The sequence below is a fragment of the Talpa europaea genome (assembly GCF_964194135.1).
Source record: "Talpa europaea genome assembly, chromosome: 10".
Taxonomy (NCBI): Eukaryota; Metazoa; Chordata; class Mammalia; order Eulipotyphla; family Talpidae; genus Talpa; species Talpa europaea.
This window is the reverse complement of record NC_140077.1, coordinates 5,288,889-5,303,567: the sequence shown is the minus strand read 5'-3', so window position 1 is coordinate 5,303,567 and position 14,679 is coordinate 5,288,889. Positions and strand designations below refer to the sequence as shown.

Below are 14,679 nucleotides of genomic sequence, written 5' to 3'. Positions count from 1 at the left end.
CCCCGTGCCCCACATGCCTGGGGTCCCCGAGTCAGCTGCCTCCACACCCACGCTGGGCCTGCTCCCCCACGGCGCCCCGTGGCCCTGGCGGGAATGGCCGTACCTCCCCCCGCCCGTGAGCGCCCCGCGTGGACGCTGCGCCTGAGCCCGGAGAGGGGAGGGAAGGATTGGAGAAGAGAAGGGAAGAGTTTCCAGCTTTATCTAAAACGAAGAAAGGTAACTTGCTACAGCTCCACACACCCGCCGGGTACTGCAAGGGGCCTGCTGAAGGTGAGAAATGCGTCGCCGGGAGCCACGTTTCCGTCAGTTCCAGACCAGGCCACACGACCCACGTGGGGGCTGAGACTGGCGGCGAAACCTGCGTGGCGGGGGCGGCTCCGACAAGCTGCTGGGGGCTGGGGTGCCCACGAGGTGCAGCAGGTATCTGGGGTGACAGACACGGGGTGATGGCGCCTCAATAATGAGGGGTGGGCCAGCTACCCAAAGACCCCAGGGCTGAGGGAGCCAGGCATTTCCCATCACCCTTTCTTTAAGGGCAGAGGACGGGACTAGTCTGACCCTGACCTTACTTGCCTTTCGTTCTTCTCAAAGACTGATCTTTGATGTGACTGTTCTTGCCACGAAGGCGCAGCTCAGGCCAGGCCGGGAGCAGACGCGTGTAATGGAGCCTTCAGTGTGTCCTGGTGGCTTCTCCCTCCGCATCCAGCTTCAACCAGGGAGGCTCTGCCAGTTCCCGTGAGGGAGACGAACGGCCACTGGCTGCGAGGACGAGGATGGGCTCAGGCCTTGAAAGGTACGAGGCGGAGTGGCGACGACCCCAGGTCACCTCGTCCCCGGGAAGGGGAGAGGGACGCTCCTCTTGTCTCTGTGTGTTATGGAAACCAAGTTTAGGGTTCTGGGCCCCATCTGCCAGGTGGAAGGTGAAACCAGGGTGTAGGGCAAATAAAAGGTATCAGGCTTTTCTGCCCTCCCGCCATCAGGATAGATGAGGGAGCCCTGCGGTCCCGAATGCACACCTGATGGCGGCACCTGGAGTAGGGCGTGGGCCTGCGTAAGTGGGTTCACCTGGGCTGAGACTGGGCTTATAAGGGCGGTGTCACGGGGACGCCAGCAGAGCGGGAAGAGCAGCAGAACGAAAGAGTGAAAGGAGCAGAGAAGCAGAGGCCGCGAGAGAAAGCCGGAGAGCCCAGGAGTGAAGCTACACCAGGGGCCGGGAGGCCTGCCAGCCTCCCAGCCCCCCTGGCACCCTTGCCTGCCATGTACCTGGTAAACTCCCAATAAAACTCTGAAAAAGCCACTGAGGGCTCCAGGACTCTCTCCTTCACCCGTCTGCTTGAATCACAGAGATCCTGCCCTGCGGCCATCCTGCCGCTACACAGGGTGCCTCCACACGATGGGACCCCCCCACCCCCGCTGTGCCTGTTGTCCCAGGGAACACTGGCAAATGTTGGCTGAATGTTACTCTCAAAGGGCCTGCAAGACAAGTGAGTGCTCTCCCCAAATTCCTGTGTCGCCATTCCGGAGCCCCGGTGGGCTTGCAGGAGATGTGGAAGCCTCCTGCACCCCAAGTGGAGAGGAGGTTCTCTTGCAGAGGCAGGAGGGTCCTGGGGTGACCTGCCATTCCCGAAGAGTGACACTTTCCTTCCCTTTTCTGCACCAGGCCCGGCGCTACCAGGAGCAAAGCTGATGTGAACACGGTCAGTCCCAGGCGGAGAGGCTGCCAGAGGGAGATGCTTAAGCACAGACGCCTGCCCTCCCCTGCCCCCAGCGCCTCACCTGTGCAAAAGAACAGGAGAATACTGTGCACGGATCCCCAGGACCTGCGTCTCTGGGAGGTCTTGTGCAGGTTTTGGTGGTAACTATGGATCTTCTCCAAACATTACAAGCATTTCGTACTCCAGAGAGTCTGCCCACCCAGTGCCCTCCTTTGATTGACACTGTGATGGCGACGTGCAGGTAGGAAGGTGGTGGAGGGTGACACTTGCACCCCTTCCCTTATCCACACCTGTCTGTGCTATTTCTTTTCCAGTGACTCTTTGCGTGTCAAATAAGGTTGGGTTGAGGTTCTACTGAGCCATCGTGGGGGTGGAGAGGCAGGGTGACCCAGTGATCCCCAGGAATAAGCACATGACCTGTATCATAGATTTGGGGAAACTGGATTTGAAAACTCCTGTTGAAAATCTACCTGCCATCTTGATGGGCATCTAGATCTCAGAATATACAATTTCTTCAAAAATTCTCGTTATTATCTCTTTGGATTTTGTAGTGACTATTTGAAAATGTGTCTTGTCCATGTTAAATACAGAATGTAGACTAGATGCCCTCTGTAAATATACATGCATACTAATATACACATATCCCTGCGCAAACTGGCCACAGACCTTCAGATTCTTGATCTTTCTCATCAGTGTTTAGCTGAACTTTTCACTTACCAATTGGAAGTAAAATGTTGTTAAATGAAATCACTTAAGCAAACTCTTTGGCTGGTCCCTGCCCTCTGGCTCTGACCTTTGACTCACACCTGCCCGCAGCCTCACCTCCTGCACATTCTAGCCACCTCCCCGTAGGGAATTTCCATTCTCCTGCCCTGTGAGAGCCTGGGCTCTCAGCCTCCTACTTGGTGAAATTTCTTTGAATAAGTCTCTTTTCCTAAATCTCAAGAAGAGAATTTGGCGTCCTTGGCATCATTTATGTAGGTTTTAATGGAAAACGAGGCAAAGAAGCCGGAAGGGAGACAGCAACTGGAGCCCCCTCCCCCAGAGTGATGCTGCCTCCACTTTTTTTTTATTTTAAAGATTTATTTATTTATGCATACAAGAGCTGGGGTACAGGCCAGAGATGTGGGGGGGTGAGAGGATTCCCCAGAGATAGAGTGGGGAACAGAAGAGGCAGAAGGACCGAAATACAGGGCTGAGGGGATCAGTGGGGAGTCAGGAGAGGTCTGCTGCACCATGTGGTTTCTCCCTGGCCGGCCCAGGGATCGAACTCGTGCTGCAGAGGCTGTGGATTGCTTCATAGTGCCCTGCTTAACCCCTTGTGCCACCAGGGAGGCCCGCCTCCACTTTTTATCCCCTCCCTCCTCGGTACAGGTATGCACACTTGCGTGCACACACACACACGCATCCATGCTAAGGTGTCCACAGTCAGGCCCACGTGCCCCACACCCACACGCTGTCTACATTAACAAGATCAAGCCACAGAGGCCAGTGGCGTGAAAAGCCTGATGGACTCCATTTACCCTCTGAGGCGGGAAGGAGGCGCTGACCCCTTGGGAAGGCCGGGGCGGTAGGTGAGGGTTGGAACTGAGAGCAAAGTTTCCTGAGAAAAAGAAGCCTCAGCAGCTAGGCTTTGTCTGGAAGCCCCTGGAGGTCAGGTCCCAAAAGAAAACGAGGAAGGAGTGTGCCAGGGCCTGAGCTGCAGGGGTGCAAGGACCAGGACACTCGCTTACCACGGGGTAAATACCGCTTTAGTCATCCTGAGAGGCAGCTCTGCACAAGCTCTCTCTCCACATCCCTAGGAAGCAGGTCTCCGCCCCATCTTTGGGGACGGAACCCTGTGATATTAAATCCTGATTCATCAGCATCAGGTCTCCAGGGAATTCAGCCACGTGTAAAAGGTTCCGATTCGTTAAACCCGTGATGCACCGCTCCCGCTTCGAGGGCAGGAAAGGCCTCCGGTCACCTAGACAGCAGGTTAGCGGTTTCTTTGGTTCTCCTGCCTTGAAAATCACCTTCATGTTTGTGTTTTGTCTTTCTGTGCTTTCCTCCTCTGCCTGGTCCTCCTCCTCTTGCTTGGCCTCCTCGAGGGGAGCGGCGTCACCACCCTCCTCCTCTTCCCGGGCGCGGCCCTTCGCCTCTGGGCGCTGGCTCTCTCCAGGCAGGGGCCACGGATCCCTGCACTTTTCTATGCTGGGCAAAATGTGCGCACTTCGCAGGCCCCGGGCGAGCTGCATCCTTTCTACGTGTTTGCTGACCGTGAGCCTCTCTCGCGGCGGCATCTGGAAGTCCTCTGTGGCCACCGTCACTTTCGCCGTCCATATTTTCTCCAGAGGCCCGTCACAGGTGCAGGAGGGGGGGTGTTGCCTCTTGTATTCCATGGCCCGTTTGTAATCTGAGGACAGCAGGCGGAGCTCTTTGAGCATCAGCCTCTCTTCCTCTTGCTTATACTTCAGAAACCTCCTTGCTGCGATGGTGTGAACGCCCCCTAGACGCTGACAACAGGGCGGGCGTTAAGGCCTCCGTGGGACAGGACCGGGGTCCCCACAGATAGAATTAGCGGTGGCACCTTCTCCCCCCATTGCTGAGTGCTTTGAGCCCCCATAGAGGGAAAGAGGGCAGACCTCGGGGATCAGACAAGCCAGGGTCCAAATTCTGACCCTCCTTAGTTACTATGGATTTGGAAAAATATAATTGACCTGACAGGGCCCCTGTGGGCGCTGGGTGAGGGCTCAAGACATGGCAGCTTCTGTCCCTTGTTGTCACTTATAATTAAATTTCTAATTGGGATTTTTGAAATGAGAGTATTTTGCTCTGCAGGGGCGGAAACCACAAGCAGACTCAGCCAACACGGGCCGCTGTTTGGGAAACTTCCACCCCCATCCTGAGGTTGTTAGGGGGAAATGATGTCTATCAGGGTTGCTCTACAACAAGGTTTCGCCTCTGGCTCCCCCCTTGCCTAACCAACTGGCTTCCCGGGAGGGCCCCCCCAGTGTGCACGCTTCAGGGCACTTACTAGTATCTCCTTCTCCAAGGGGGAGTATTTCCCGAGGGCAATGTGTTGGTCTGGCTTCTGCTGTCTGGACCATATCCTGGAAGGCAGGGAAGCAAGCGAGTTAGAAATCCAGGAAATGTTTCCTCTTTTCCCCTCTTGCAGCGGGAAACCTCACGTTGGGAGAGTCCAGTTGTTCAGGCCAGACCACCCAGCCTCTAGGTGCTTCTGCAGCCTGGATGGGCTCCTGTGGGGTGGATGGAGACAGCTGGATGCGCGGGGCACCCTCACCTCAAGGGCGAAGCGGAGCACAGGCCCACCTGGCAGCACTGCAGGTTTCTATCCTGCAAGTTATCGCTTGCGTGCAGTACTTTGAGGGACATCCTATTCTTATCTGGCTCCTCTTCAGGGCTCCTTCCTTGGGCCCTTTGATCTTTAGCCTCCTGCTTTCTGGTTTTCTGATAGAAAGTTTCCCATTCTCTGATCATACTGTGGCTGTCGGCTAGAATGGGCATGTGACTGCTGGGAGCTTCCTCTAATTCAGTTTATTGGTGACAGCAGGGACAGTCAAGGGCCTTCTTGCATCATAGCTGGCCTACTTGGGAGCTATTATGAGGTCGAATTTAAGGCATCAGGATGATCCTCTGGGGGAAATGAGCCCACACTGCAGCTCGTGGGCTGGAGTCAGAGGGCTGGGCTGGGCGGGGAGGGGAGGGCGTGGATCACAGCCAGAGAAGCTGAATCTCGGTCCCTCCTTGCTGATAGTGTCTATGCCCTGGGCTTAGACTACTCCAGTGTGGTCATGGCCATGAGTTACATTTGAACTGAGGAGAGGGAGGGAGAGTGGAGAGTCGTTGTGAGACCAGGACCCTGGAATGGCCGGGTTAGTGAGCCTCAGGCCAGTGGGGGCATGGACCAGGCCTCTGTTGCCCTGCACTGGCCATCTCCGGTGTGTCTCTCCCTGCCAACCGCGGGGGATCTGGGCTTGACTTGATGGTTCTAATGAAGAAGTGACAGCTACCCAGTTCACGGAAGACAAACCTGGCAGGCGGGGGTGTGGGTCTCCACACGCAAGAAACAGCAAAGGGGCAGAGTGGGGGAGCGCCTGGTACGTCCAGGAGCTGGGAGCAGTGGGTGCTGAGGGGGAGACGTGGTGGGGCAGCAGCCAGACCGGAGGCTTGGTGCCTTTCCCTGCGGGGAGAGCAATGCGGACGGCACCTCCCTTGGAAGAAGGTTGATCTGCCACAGCTTGATTTTTTTAAAACAATTTCATGGAGGTGTAATTCACATACCAAAAATTTCACCTGTTTTAAATAGGCAACCCAGTGAATTTTAGTAAATATATACCAAGTTTTGTGCAACTGTCTCTCTAGTCCGGTTCTGGAATTTTGCTAGCATCGCCCCAAACGATCCCTCGTGCCCACGTACACCTGTTCCCCTGGGAGCGACAAGACTCCTGGTCTACTTTCTATGGCTCCAGATTTGCCTTCAAATGTTTCCTCTTAAAACAATCCTGTCCTTTCTAGCTTTCGGTCACCCCTCCTCCTTGGCCTTTGGTGGTAGAATCGGGGTCTTGTCTCTGTCACCGCTAGGTCCAGGCCCTACGACACCTGCCTCCTTCCCACAGAGCCGGAAGTCCCTGCCCGAGCTGTAGCTGGGATAAAGCCCTAGCTCACCGGGCTTAATGGTCCCTCTTGAGAATCGGGCTGGAGATCCTCTTAACTCCCCTTCGGCAAACACAGAAATGGCTTAGTCGTTCTGAGACTCCATCAGATTACGAAGGGAGGGTGTGAACTGTGGTTTCCCTTATCTCTAAATAACAACTTCCTGTATTAGCCTGGCATGAAGATGGCGCCTGGCAAACCCAACTGTGATTCGAGACCACAGCATTCCAGGCAGACAAGAAGATGGGCCTCCTCTTTGTAACAGGAACACGCCCCCGCCTGTCAGTGGCAGAGGGACCCGGAGGAGGGATGGCTTGGGACAGGACACATGGGTTAGTCAGAATCGGGGCTCCATCCTTGTCTTGTGCCCCCTGACCCCTGATTCAGCTCGGCCCACTGTCTGGGAAGAAAACTCCCACAAAGAGAATGTGAGAAAAAAAGTGGCCTCCCAGGAGGACCCTCACGGGGATGGGGGTGGGCAGGCGTCCCTGGCTCCCCACCTACTCACTCTCCCAAGGTGGTGTCTCTCAGTTTAGCAGACAAAGAAGCCAGTGTCCTGGGGAAAGTTTCAATGATTTGCCCAAGGTCACAGTATTTAAAATTAGAAAAAAGAAAACAAAATGAAAACCCACCAATCTCCATATAATCTGAGGTTAGATGCCCCAGGAAATGGCGTGGAGCTGGAGGTATAAATCACTCTGATAAGGAGATTGAAAGTGAATATGACACTGGGGAAATTCACAAGGGTGTTTACCGAGAGGCCAGGCCGCCGAGGCAGTGCTGACCACCCTGATGTGGCAGGCTGGGTGTGAAGTAAGAAAGCCACAAAATTAGCAGGAACAAGGACTGATATTCATGGAGCATTTATTATAGGCAGGCTCCAGTCTGTGATTATGCATGCCTTGACTCATTTAAATATACATTCATATTTAAAGATGTGCTAATCACATTTCTAATCTAATCAGCTTCCAAAACACCAGATTGATAGCTTCAGTAATTGCTGTCATAGGTTGGATGATATTTGAAATATCGAAGCCTCCATATCAGACACTGATCAGACTTACAGCTGTGTTTACACTACGTGGTGGGGGTCTGAGTCCAGGAAAGGGCCCCCAAGTGGATATAGGGCTAAGAAACAACTGCCATCCTTAGAATGGTACAGCCGTGCCCAGCAGTGGGCAGGTCTCAACCCTGCATCATCTTCAGATTTTCGGGAAACTTCACCAGGCTCACCCATCATGGGGTGGATTCTTCTGTATGTTTCATAAAATGCAGGGTGTAGGTAGCTCCCTGGCCCCAGCTACTCTTCCTGCCTGGACCTGTGATGTGTTCTGAACCTTGGGTGGCCCCGCTTATTTCTGTGGGTTTGCAAATGTATGAGACACTGACCTTTTCCACAACTCGAGGTGGAGCTTAAAAGTCACTTGGAGGGCCTCCCCAGTGGCGCAGCAGTTGAGCGCTGGGTTGCAAAGCTGCCCGCAGCCTCTGCAGCACCGGTTCGATCCCCGGCTGCTCCCCGGCCACCAGAGGAGGGTCCCACATGGCGCGCAGACCTCTCCTGCCGCCCGCTGCTCCCCTCAGCAGTGTCCTTCGGTCCTTCTGCCTGCTCTGCTCCCCGCTCTGGCTCTGGTGAATTCTCTCACCCTCCCGCGCTTCTGACTGTACCCAGTGCTTGTATAAATAAATTAATTAATTAAAAAAAAGTCACTTGGGGTGCTCTCTCTAACTCCCTAGGATGGTGGGAGAGCTGATCTGTCTGAACTGTCCCAGTAGGCCCCTTGCCCCACTTGGGACTCAACCAAGGAGAGGCCTAGTTCTTTGGAGAAGGTTGAAGCCAATTGAGCATGTATTAAAAAGATTGCGTGAGTTATGGGATACAAACATGAAACCGTCTTATCTTAAACCCTGGTTGGCAAAGCATCTCTGAAATTACTGGAACTCCTGTGGGGCAAGAGGGCGGGAGATACAGTATATCTTATTTGGGATCTGACCCCAGGGTGAGGCCATTTGCATGGTTTTTCAGCTGTGTGCCTGGAAGAGAGTCCTGTCAGAGACCTGGATGGCCAGTGCTGAGGACCCAAGCTGGCAGCCTGCACACTCACTTGGGTTGTGCGATCCTTTGCCTGCTTTTCACTCAAGAGTCCACTTGATTCCGTCAATAGGAAATCAGTCGTTACTATTTCCAGAGCAGCGTTCAAAGCAAGCAAACAGAAGTCGTCCTCTGTGGAGCCTCACCGCGCGGCTGGGCTCGCCATCTGCTCCTCCTCTGCCCCTCCTTCCCTTTCAGTCACAGCCGTGGCCTGTGGGTCTTGCAGCTGGGGCACCTCAGTGACTGTTACTATTGTCATCCCCTCGTGGCAGCCTCCACCACTCCCGCCATCAGCGGAGACACATCAGGGAGGCCCAGCGCCTTCCCTGGGCCCAGCTGCATCCCAGCTGCAGCCGCTCTTTGTGGACAGCTGGAGTGCCAGGCCCCCTTTTAACCCACCTGATATGGTGTCAAGGAAGTGCACACACAAGGTGGTCAACTGACCATGAAGCATAAAGGATGAGGAGAGGGCAGGAGTCACGGGGTCAGGAAAAATGCAAAAGCCACCTGCCACTGGCTCCTCATACACTGAGTGTAAGATGTGCCACTTCTGTGGAAGCCGCTTTGCTGCAGTGCTAACTTAGAGCCCCTTCTCCATGACCACACCTAGATCAAGAGCCCACTCCCTAGGTATTTCACAGGAGATGACAAAGATTACTGTTGCACCGAAACTCAAGGTGTTGGCGAGAAGGTAGTAAAAAGTGCAGCTCAGAAAAAACATGGGGCAAGAAAAAGAACAACCATCTGTCCAGGTCCACTCGGCAGAGTGCAGGCCACACGAATCAGGGTAGGAGGACACCACGAGGAAAACCTGGACTAGACCTCTCTGTGGCTTAGAAGCTGTGTTTTGTGTTTAAAGAAAGCAAGTTTCTTGTTCAAAGTGAGAGTTTACCAAAACCAAAGCCAATAGCAAGCCAGTTTATCCCACTTTGAACTGGGATCATATGTTTTGTTTTTTTTTAAGATTTTATTTATTTACTTTTGCGTAGAAGAGCTAGGATGTAGGTGGGAGGTGAGGGCTGGGGTGGAAAGAGATGAGAGGATTCACCAGAGGCAGGGTGGGGAGCAGAAATGATGATAAAATTCTAATATACCTTCGAGGAAGAGGCTACTCACCTGTGTCACCTGGCTTTTTAAGACCACGGAGAATATGAAGACCAGCCAGCTCCATTCTCTCACCGGCTAGCTGGCCTTGAGCATAAGAGCCCATTTCTACATGACTCAGTTTCCCCTTCCGTAAAGTGGAAATAAGACTGACTGTTCCGGTACTCTCAGAACTACTAAAATAACTAAAATGAAATAATAAATGTGAAACACTCGGAGCAATAAATAAGCACTAGACAAACAGAAGGAGTTACATGAATACCACTTACCTCCTTCATAGTGCCAATGCCCTTTTCAAATTTAATTTATTGTCCAATTTTCCTGCTTTCCAACATCTGTTCTAGGCTTCAGTGGTCCCCCCTGCTCTTATTTTACTTCACCTGAGCTTCTTCACTTAGTTTAAAAAAAATCTTTTTAAAGTCTATTCATCTTTATAACAACTTGAGATTCTTTTTCTCGAAGGAGATGACCTAACCGCAAATAGGCAATGGTGCCATGAGCTCAGCCCCAGCGATTTCAGGTTGAAGATGAGACGGTTTCTCCACTCTCACGCACCTTACCCTTGGCCCGTGTCTTGGGGTGAGCGCTTTTCCCACCTGCGGGCTGTGGATTGTGCTGTGCAGCCTGCAGGGTTTGGTTTGAGATCCCTGGATTAAAATCTTTGTGTGCCCCCCATCATCTTCCCGAATGTCTACAAATTCATTCATTTTTTCTAAATAAATATAGGCGCTGCAGCCCCAGGGAGGGGGAGACGGGACAAATGTGGTGACCCGCCAAGCTGGGTTTACCGACCCCACATCTGTCAGCGTTGGTGTGGCCTCAGTCACCTCCTGGGGGTGGGGAAGGTTAGGAGACCTCAGGCAAACAAGTGGGCTCTGGTGGGGATGTGGGGCCACTCAGGGCATGTCGGCCCCTCCCCGGCTCAGGCAGCCTGAGACCCAGAGCCCAAGAGACAGGTGGTCCTGCAGGATTTCACCCGCTGCCTCTGCTGCCTCCTTGCCCCCGGGGTCTCACGAGTGGCCTGGTGATGTTTGTGAGGTGTCCACAGCTCTCGTGGAGTAAGTGGGGTTTGGTTGGAGAAGCTCGAATGTTTTCTCTTGAATGCTGATGAAGAGCAGGAAGTCTTGGCTTCCTCCGGGGCCAGCGTCGTGCACCCAGATTGCCCCTGATTCCGCTGGAGGCATCTGTTGTTTCTGCGCATGGTGGACACCTGGGGAATAGGCATTTCTTGTTCTTTTTTTTAATTGTACTGTTTTTTTTTTTTTAATTGAGGTAACCACAGTTTACAACACTATATGATTTGGGGTACAGGTTCACACCTCTTCAGATGTGTTTACACACCCAAAGAGTGTGCTTGGAACACTGGCACCAGGGTGACCCCAAAGAATCTGCCCAGATGGACATTCCTGCCAATGTCCAGAAGTCCTCTTCATCCACCTGTTCGGCTGTCCCTTCTTAGATGCCAACTTCTCCGCCAGGTCTCCCCTGGCAGAGCTGTGTGCTCCCCCACCGCGTCCTCCACAGCACTTGCCACCAGTGACACCTTTCTCGTCTCACTCTGTCCCCATCGTCCCTCTCCCCCGAGGGGAACTATGGCTCCGCAGGGACAGGGCACACCCTGCTTTCTCTGAGGGGGCCCCTCGCCGGGAATGGGGTCTGGGATGTAACAGGAGCTCGGTAGGATTTACTGGAAGGAAGGGAAAGAGGAGGAGGAAAGAAAAGTGCGGTAGGGGGGAGAATCAAGGTGTGGGCAGGACTTCCCCCTCCCCAGAGTTGGCAGCAGCTGGTCTCTGCTCTCTAGAAGTTTGGTGCCTTCCTAGAGCAGCTTCCAGAAAACTGCCCAGTCTTCCGGGGCTGGTTGCTGAAGGGGTGCCCTCCACCTCTTCTCTCAGCCTGTGCTTTCCTGGCCTCGTTAAGTCTGAGAAACCTTGGCCGTCCAGCTCGCCACCAACAGTGGCTGCCGTCGAGTGTGCAGGAGGCTGAGGATCAGGCAGAGGGCCCTGAGTGCTGAGAGTCTCTGAAGCGGGGGTTGCATGCTCCCCACAGCAGGTGGACCGGGACCAGACCTTACAGTGTCAGACTATGCATCGCAGTATATGAATGTTCAATGTGCTAATAAACTTTTAAGAATGATTTTCCCAGGTTTATCAGGAGGTAGTCGACATATAACATTGCATCAGTTTAAGGTGTACAGCTTGGTGATTTGATCTATGTATATGGCATGAAATGATTGCAATAAGATAGTTAACACCTCCAGCACCGCACACAGTTGCCATTTTTCATGTGTGTATGGTGGCAACATTTAAGACCTATTGTCTCAGCAACTTTCAAGTCCACTGCACAGTGTGGCTACAGCCACGGCGTGGTTTCTGTGGTCGGCATTGCACGTGGATTCCCGCCACCTACGCATCGCATAACAGAGTTCATCCTGCTCTTTTTATTTCAGCCCTTGAGTGGCTCAAGCCCCTGAGAAGTTTGCAGAAATTAGAGTGGGAAGCGAGAGCGTGAGTGTGAGTGAGGGAGTCGATGTGACCATGGCAGGTGTGACCACGGGTGCCAACAAGGAGAGTGGGGACCCCGCAACCTGGGGCAGAGGGAGACACAGACCTTACTGAGGACCACTGGGGAGAGACACCCTTCTGAGACCTGGAGAAGAGGGAATGTCTGTCTCGTAGACAGCAGTGTGGATGAAGCCAAAGTTCAGGAACCGGGGCTCCCAGCTGAAGCCCACAGTGTGACTTCAGATGCCAAGGACTTAGAAGGGAGGGACGGAAACTGGCTTTTCTGAGACTAGACCTGAAATGCAGAGTTTCCTTACACTTCTAACAGCTAAATAGTATATTCCGTAGTCCGCCCTAGACAGACTTCCAGTGTTCCAAAGACAGGTAAAGTTATAGGGAAGTAGAGATTCATGTTTGGTCTGTGAAATATTGCACCAGTGAGGGCTACTCTTGTCTATGAAATATGTCTGTCTTATTTCCTGCCTTGGTTAATGTTGACTGAATTTATTTTATGATTTATTGGCGTGGAGGTTACCAGAAAAACTTAGTCTCTGTCACAACAACATCTATTGAGAAATCGTATCTTTGCTTGTAAAATTGCCTGTCCCACCCCTCAGAGGGCTAGAGTGTCCACCTGCCTAGCCAGGAAGCAGCGCACAGTCTGTGTCTTCTCTCTGATGTCACTTCTAACTGTCCCATGGACCGTCCCCAATAAGAGCAATCGCCGTCCCTTGCAGATAGCGGAAGCAGACGGGCCGCCCTGCCCTGAACGCGTGCCAGTCCAGCCTGGGAGGCATCCGGTTGCAGCCGCCCGCCCCGGAGCCCGAGCGCATATAAAGCTGAAACTCCATGTTTTCCAGGAGCTGGAAACCTTCCCAGCATGGGCGGCCCAGCCCTCCTCCTTTGGCTGCTGCTCTTCCAGGCTCTTGTTCTCCATGAAGCAGGTACGGCCACGAATGCCCAGGGCCATTTTGCTCATGCCTTGTTCCAAGCTTGGAGGGAACGCGTGACTCGTTGCTCTTACTCCACTGCTGGAGAGCCTGGCGCCAGAGACTGACGAGCAGGTCTCTATGGGGCTTATACAGCCCAACCACTGTTGGGGTGTCCTGTGATTCCGAGGAGGGCAGGCATCATGAGCAATTTAGGGATGTAGGGGCAAATAGGTCCTGTAAGATCCATGTTTTGCAAACGAGGCATCAGCTGAATTACTATTCTTTACAAACACAGCTCTGAGTCTAGGATTCTGAAGAGAGGTAGATAAAGGACTACTTGCCCTTAGGATAATTAAATGAAGATTTTGAAGATGCTCTTTGGCTTATATATTGTTGCTTAGCGCTAAAGGTATTAAATTATTGTCACCATCTCCTTGGTTGAGGAGTTGGAGTTGTAAAATGTAGAGTAGAAGAATGTTTAAACTATTTGAGAGGATCTAAAATTATCTGAACTTGATTCATGGAGTCTTCTAATCTGACAATCTGTGTCTTTCTGTAAAAAAGGATTTATCAATTTGGTGTTCTTGATCTTAATTTAATTTGGAACTAAACCAATGTAAAATACCTGCATAATGTCAGTTGTTTTTATTGTTACTTTGTGGCTTGGGAGGAAAGCCGTAAAGTTCTTTGTTACCTCACTTTCCCATTTATAGTAACAAATGAGAATTTGGAAATACGCTTGACCAACAAAGAAAAGCATAACTCACCAGCTAGGGAAGAAGGTCTGATTGGAATGCTTGTGCTCAAGCTCTTTTTGTGTTCTGCACGTAATTATATAGATATGTTTACGTCAGCCACTCAAACATATTAGAGTATTAAGAGGATTTAAATGATTTCTTGAATCCTTTGGGACTCTAGGGCTTGTTTCTCATTTCTGTCTCCAATGAGGTATGCATTTGGGAACATGATTTTAGGACCAGAAAGATCAGGATAGTTCAAAAGTCCACACTTACTGGCCATGGGAACTTGGGCAAGTTTTTTAACCTCTCCATGCTGCTGTCTTCTCCCACATAAAAAATAGTTGCTTCATTGGATTGCTGGGTAGTTTTCATCAAATAATGTTTGCAAATTACTTGAAAGAATGCCTCACATATAGAAAACGCTTGCTCACTCAATATTAGCTATTGCTGTAGAAGCTGAAATTCTGAACTATGTATTTCAAACTGAGAAGAGATGGAAATATAGATCATTGGGTTCAGATTGAAAACATTTTAAATTCCCCCAAGGAACCAAGATAGTTTCCTCTTTCAATATGTCAGTAATAGGTTTCAGGTAATAGATTCAATATTTTGAACATCTGTGTCAGGGCAAGAGTGCTCTCCTTCCCTGTATCAATGCGAGGCAGCTGGGTGCACTGGGGGTTTATGAGCTGTACCAAATGGGTATGGAAATGGATGGGGCTTTCTGAAGCACTGCAGTGCTGGAACATTCTTGAGATAATTTGACATTCAGATGGATGATATTTGTTCCAGTTGTGGCCAAGGGGGTGCTGACTTGCATGGTGCTGACAGTGGCCGAGATCCCACTTTGGGAATGAAAGTGATCCCCGGGATGATGTGGCCTGCATCTCAGTGACCCTGACCCTTGGGCTTTATTTGAAGTGTATTGCGCGTGTGGGAAGT

The 14,679-nt window shown here is 52.0% G+C and overlaps 1 protein-coding gene across 1 annotated transcript; it reads right to left on the bottom strand.

Moving 5' to 3' along the window:
- Positions 1-3,466: 3,466 nt before the first annotated feature.
- On the bottom strand, positions 3,467-13,035 carry LOC311178161 (uncharacterized protein C10orf120 homolog; the record flags this gene model as incomplete). Its single annotated transcript, XM_084244537.1, has 4 exons — positions 3,467-4,210; positions 4,732-4,807; positions 4,881-4,954; positions 12,937-13,035. The coding sequence occupies 4 exons, from the start codon at positions 13,033-13,035 to the stop codon at positions 3,467-3,469; spliced, it is 993 nt and encodes a 330-aa protein (XP_084100663.1).
- Between the last annotated feature and the right edge of the window lie 1,644 nt (positions 13,036-14,679).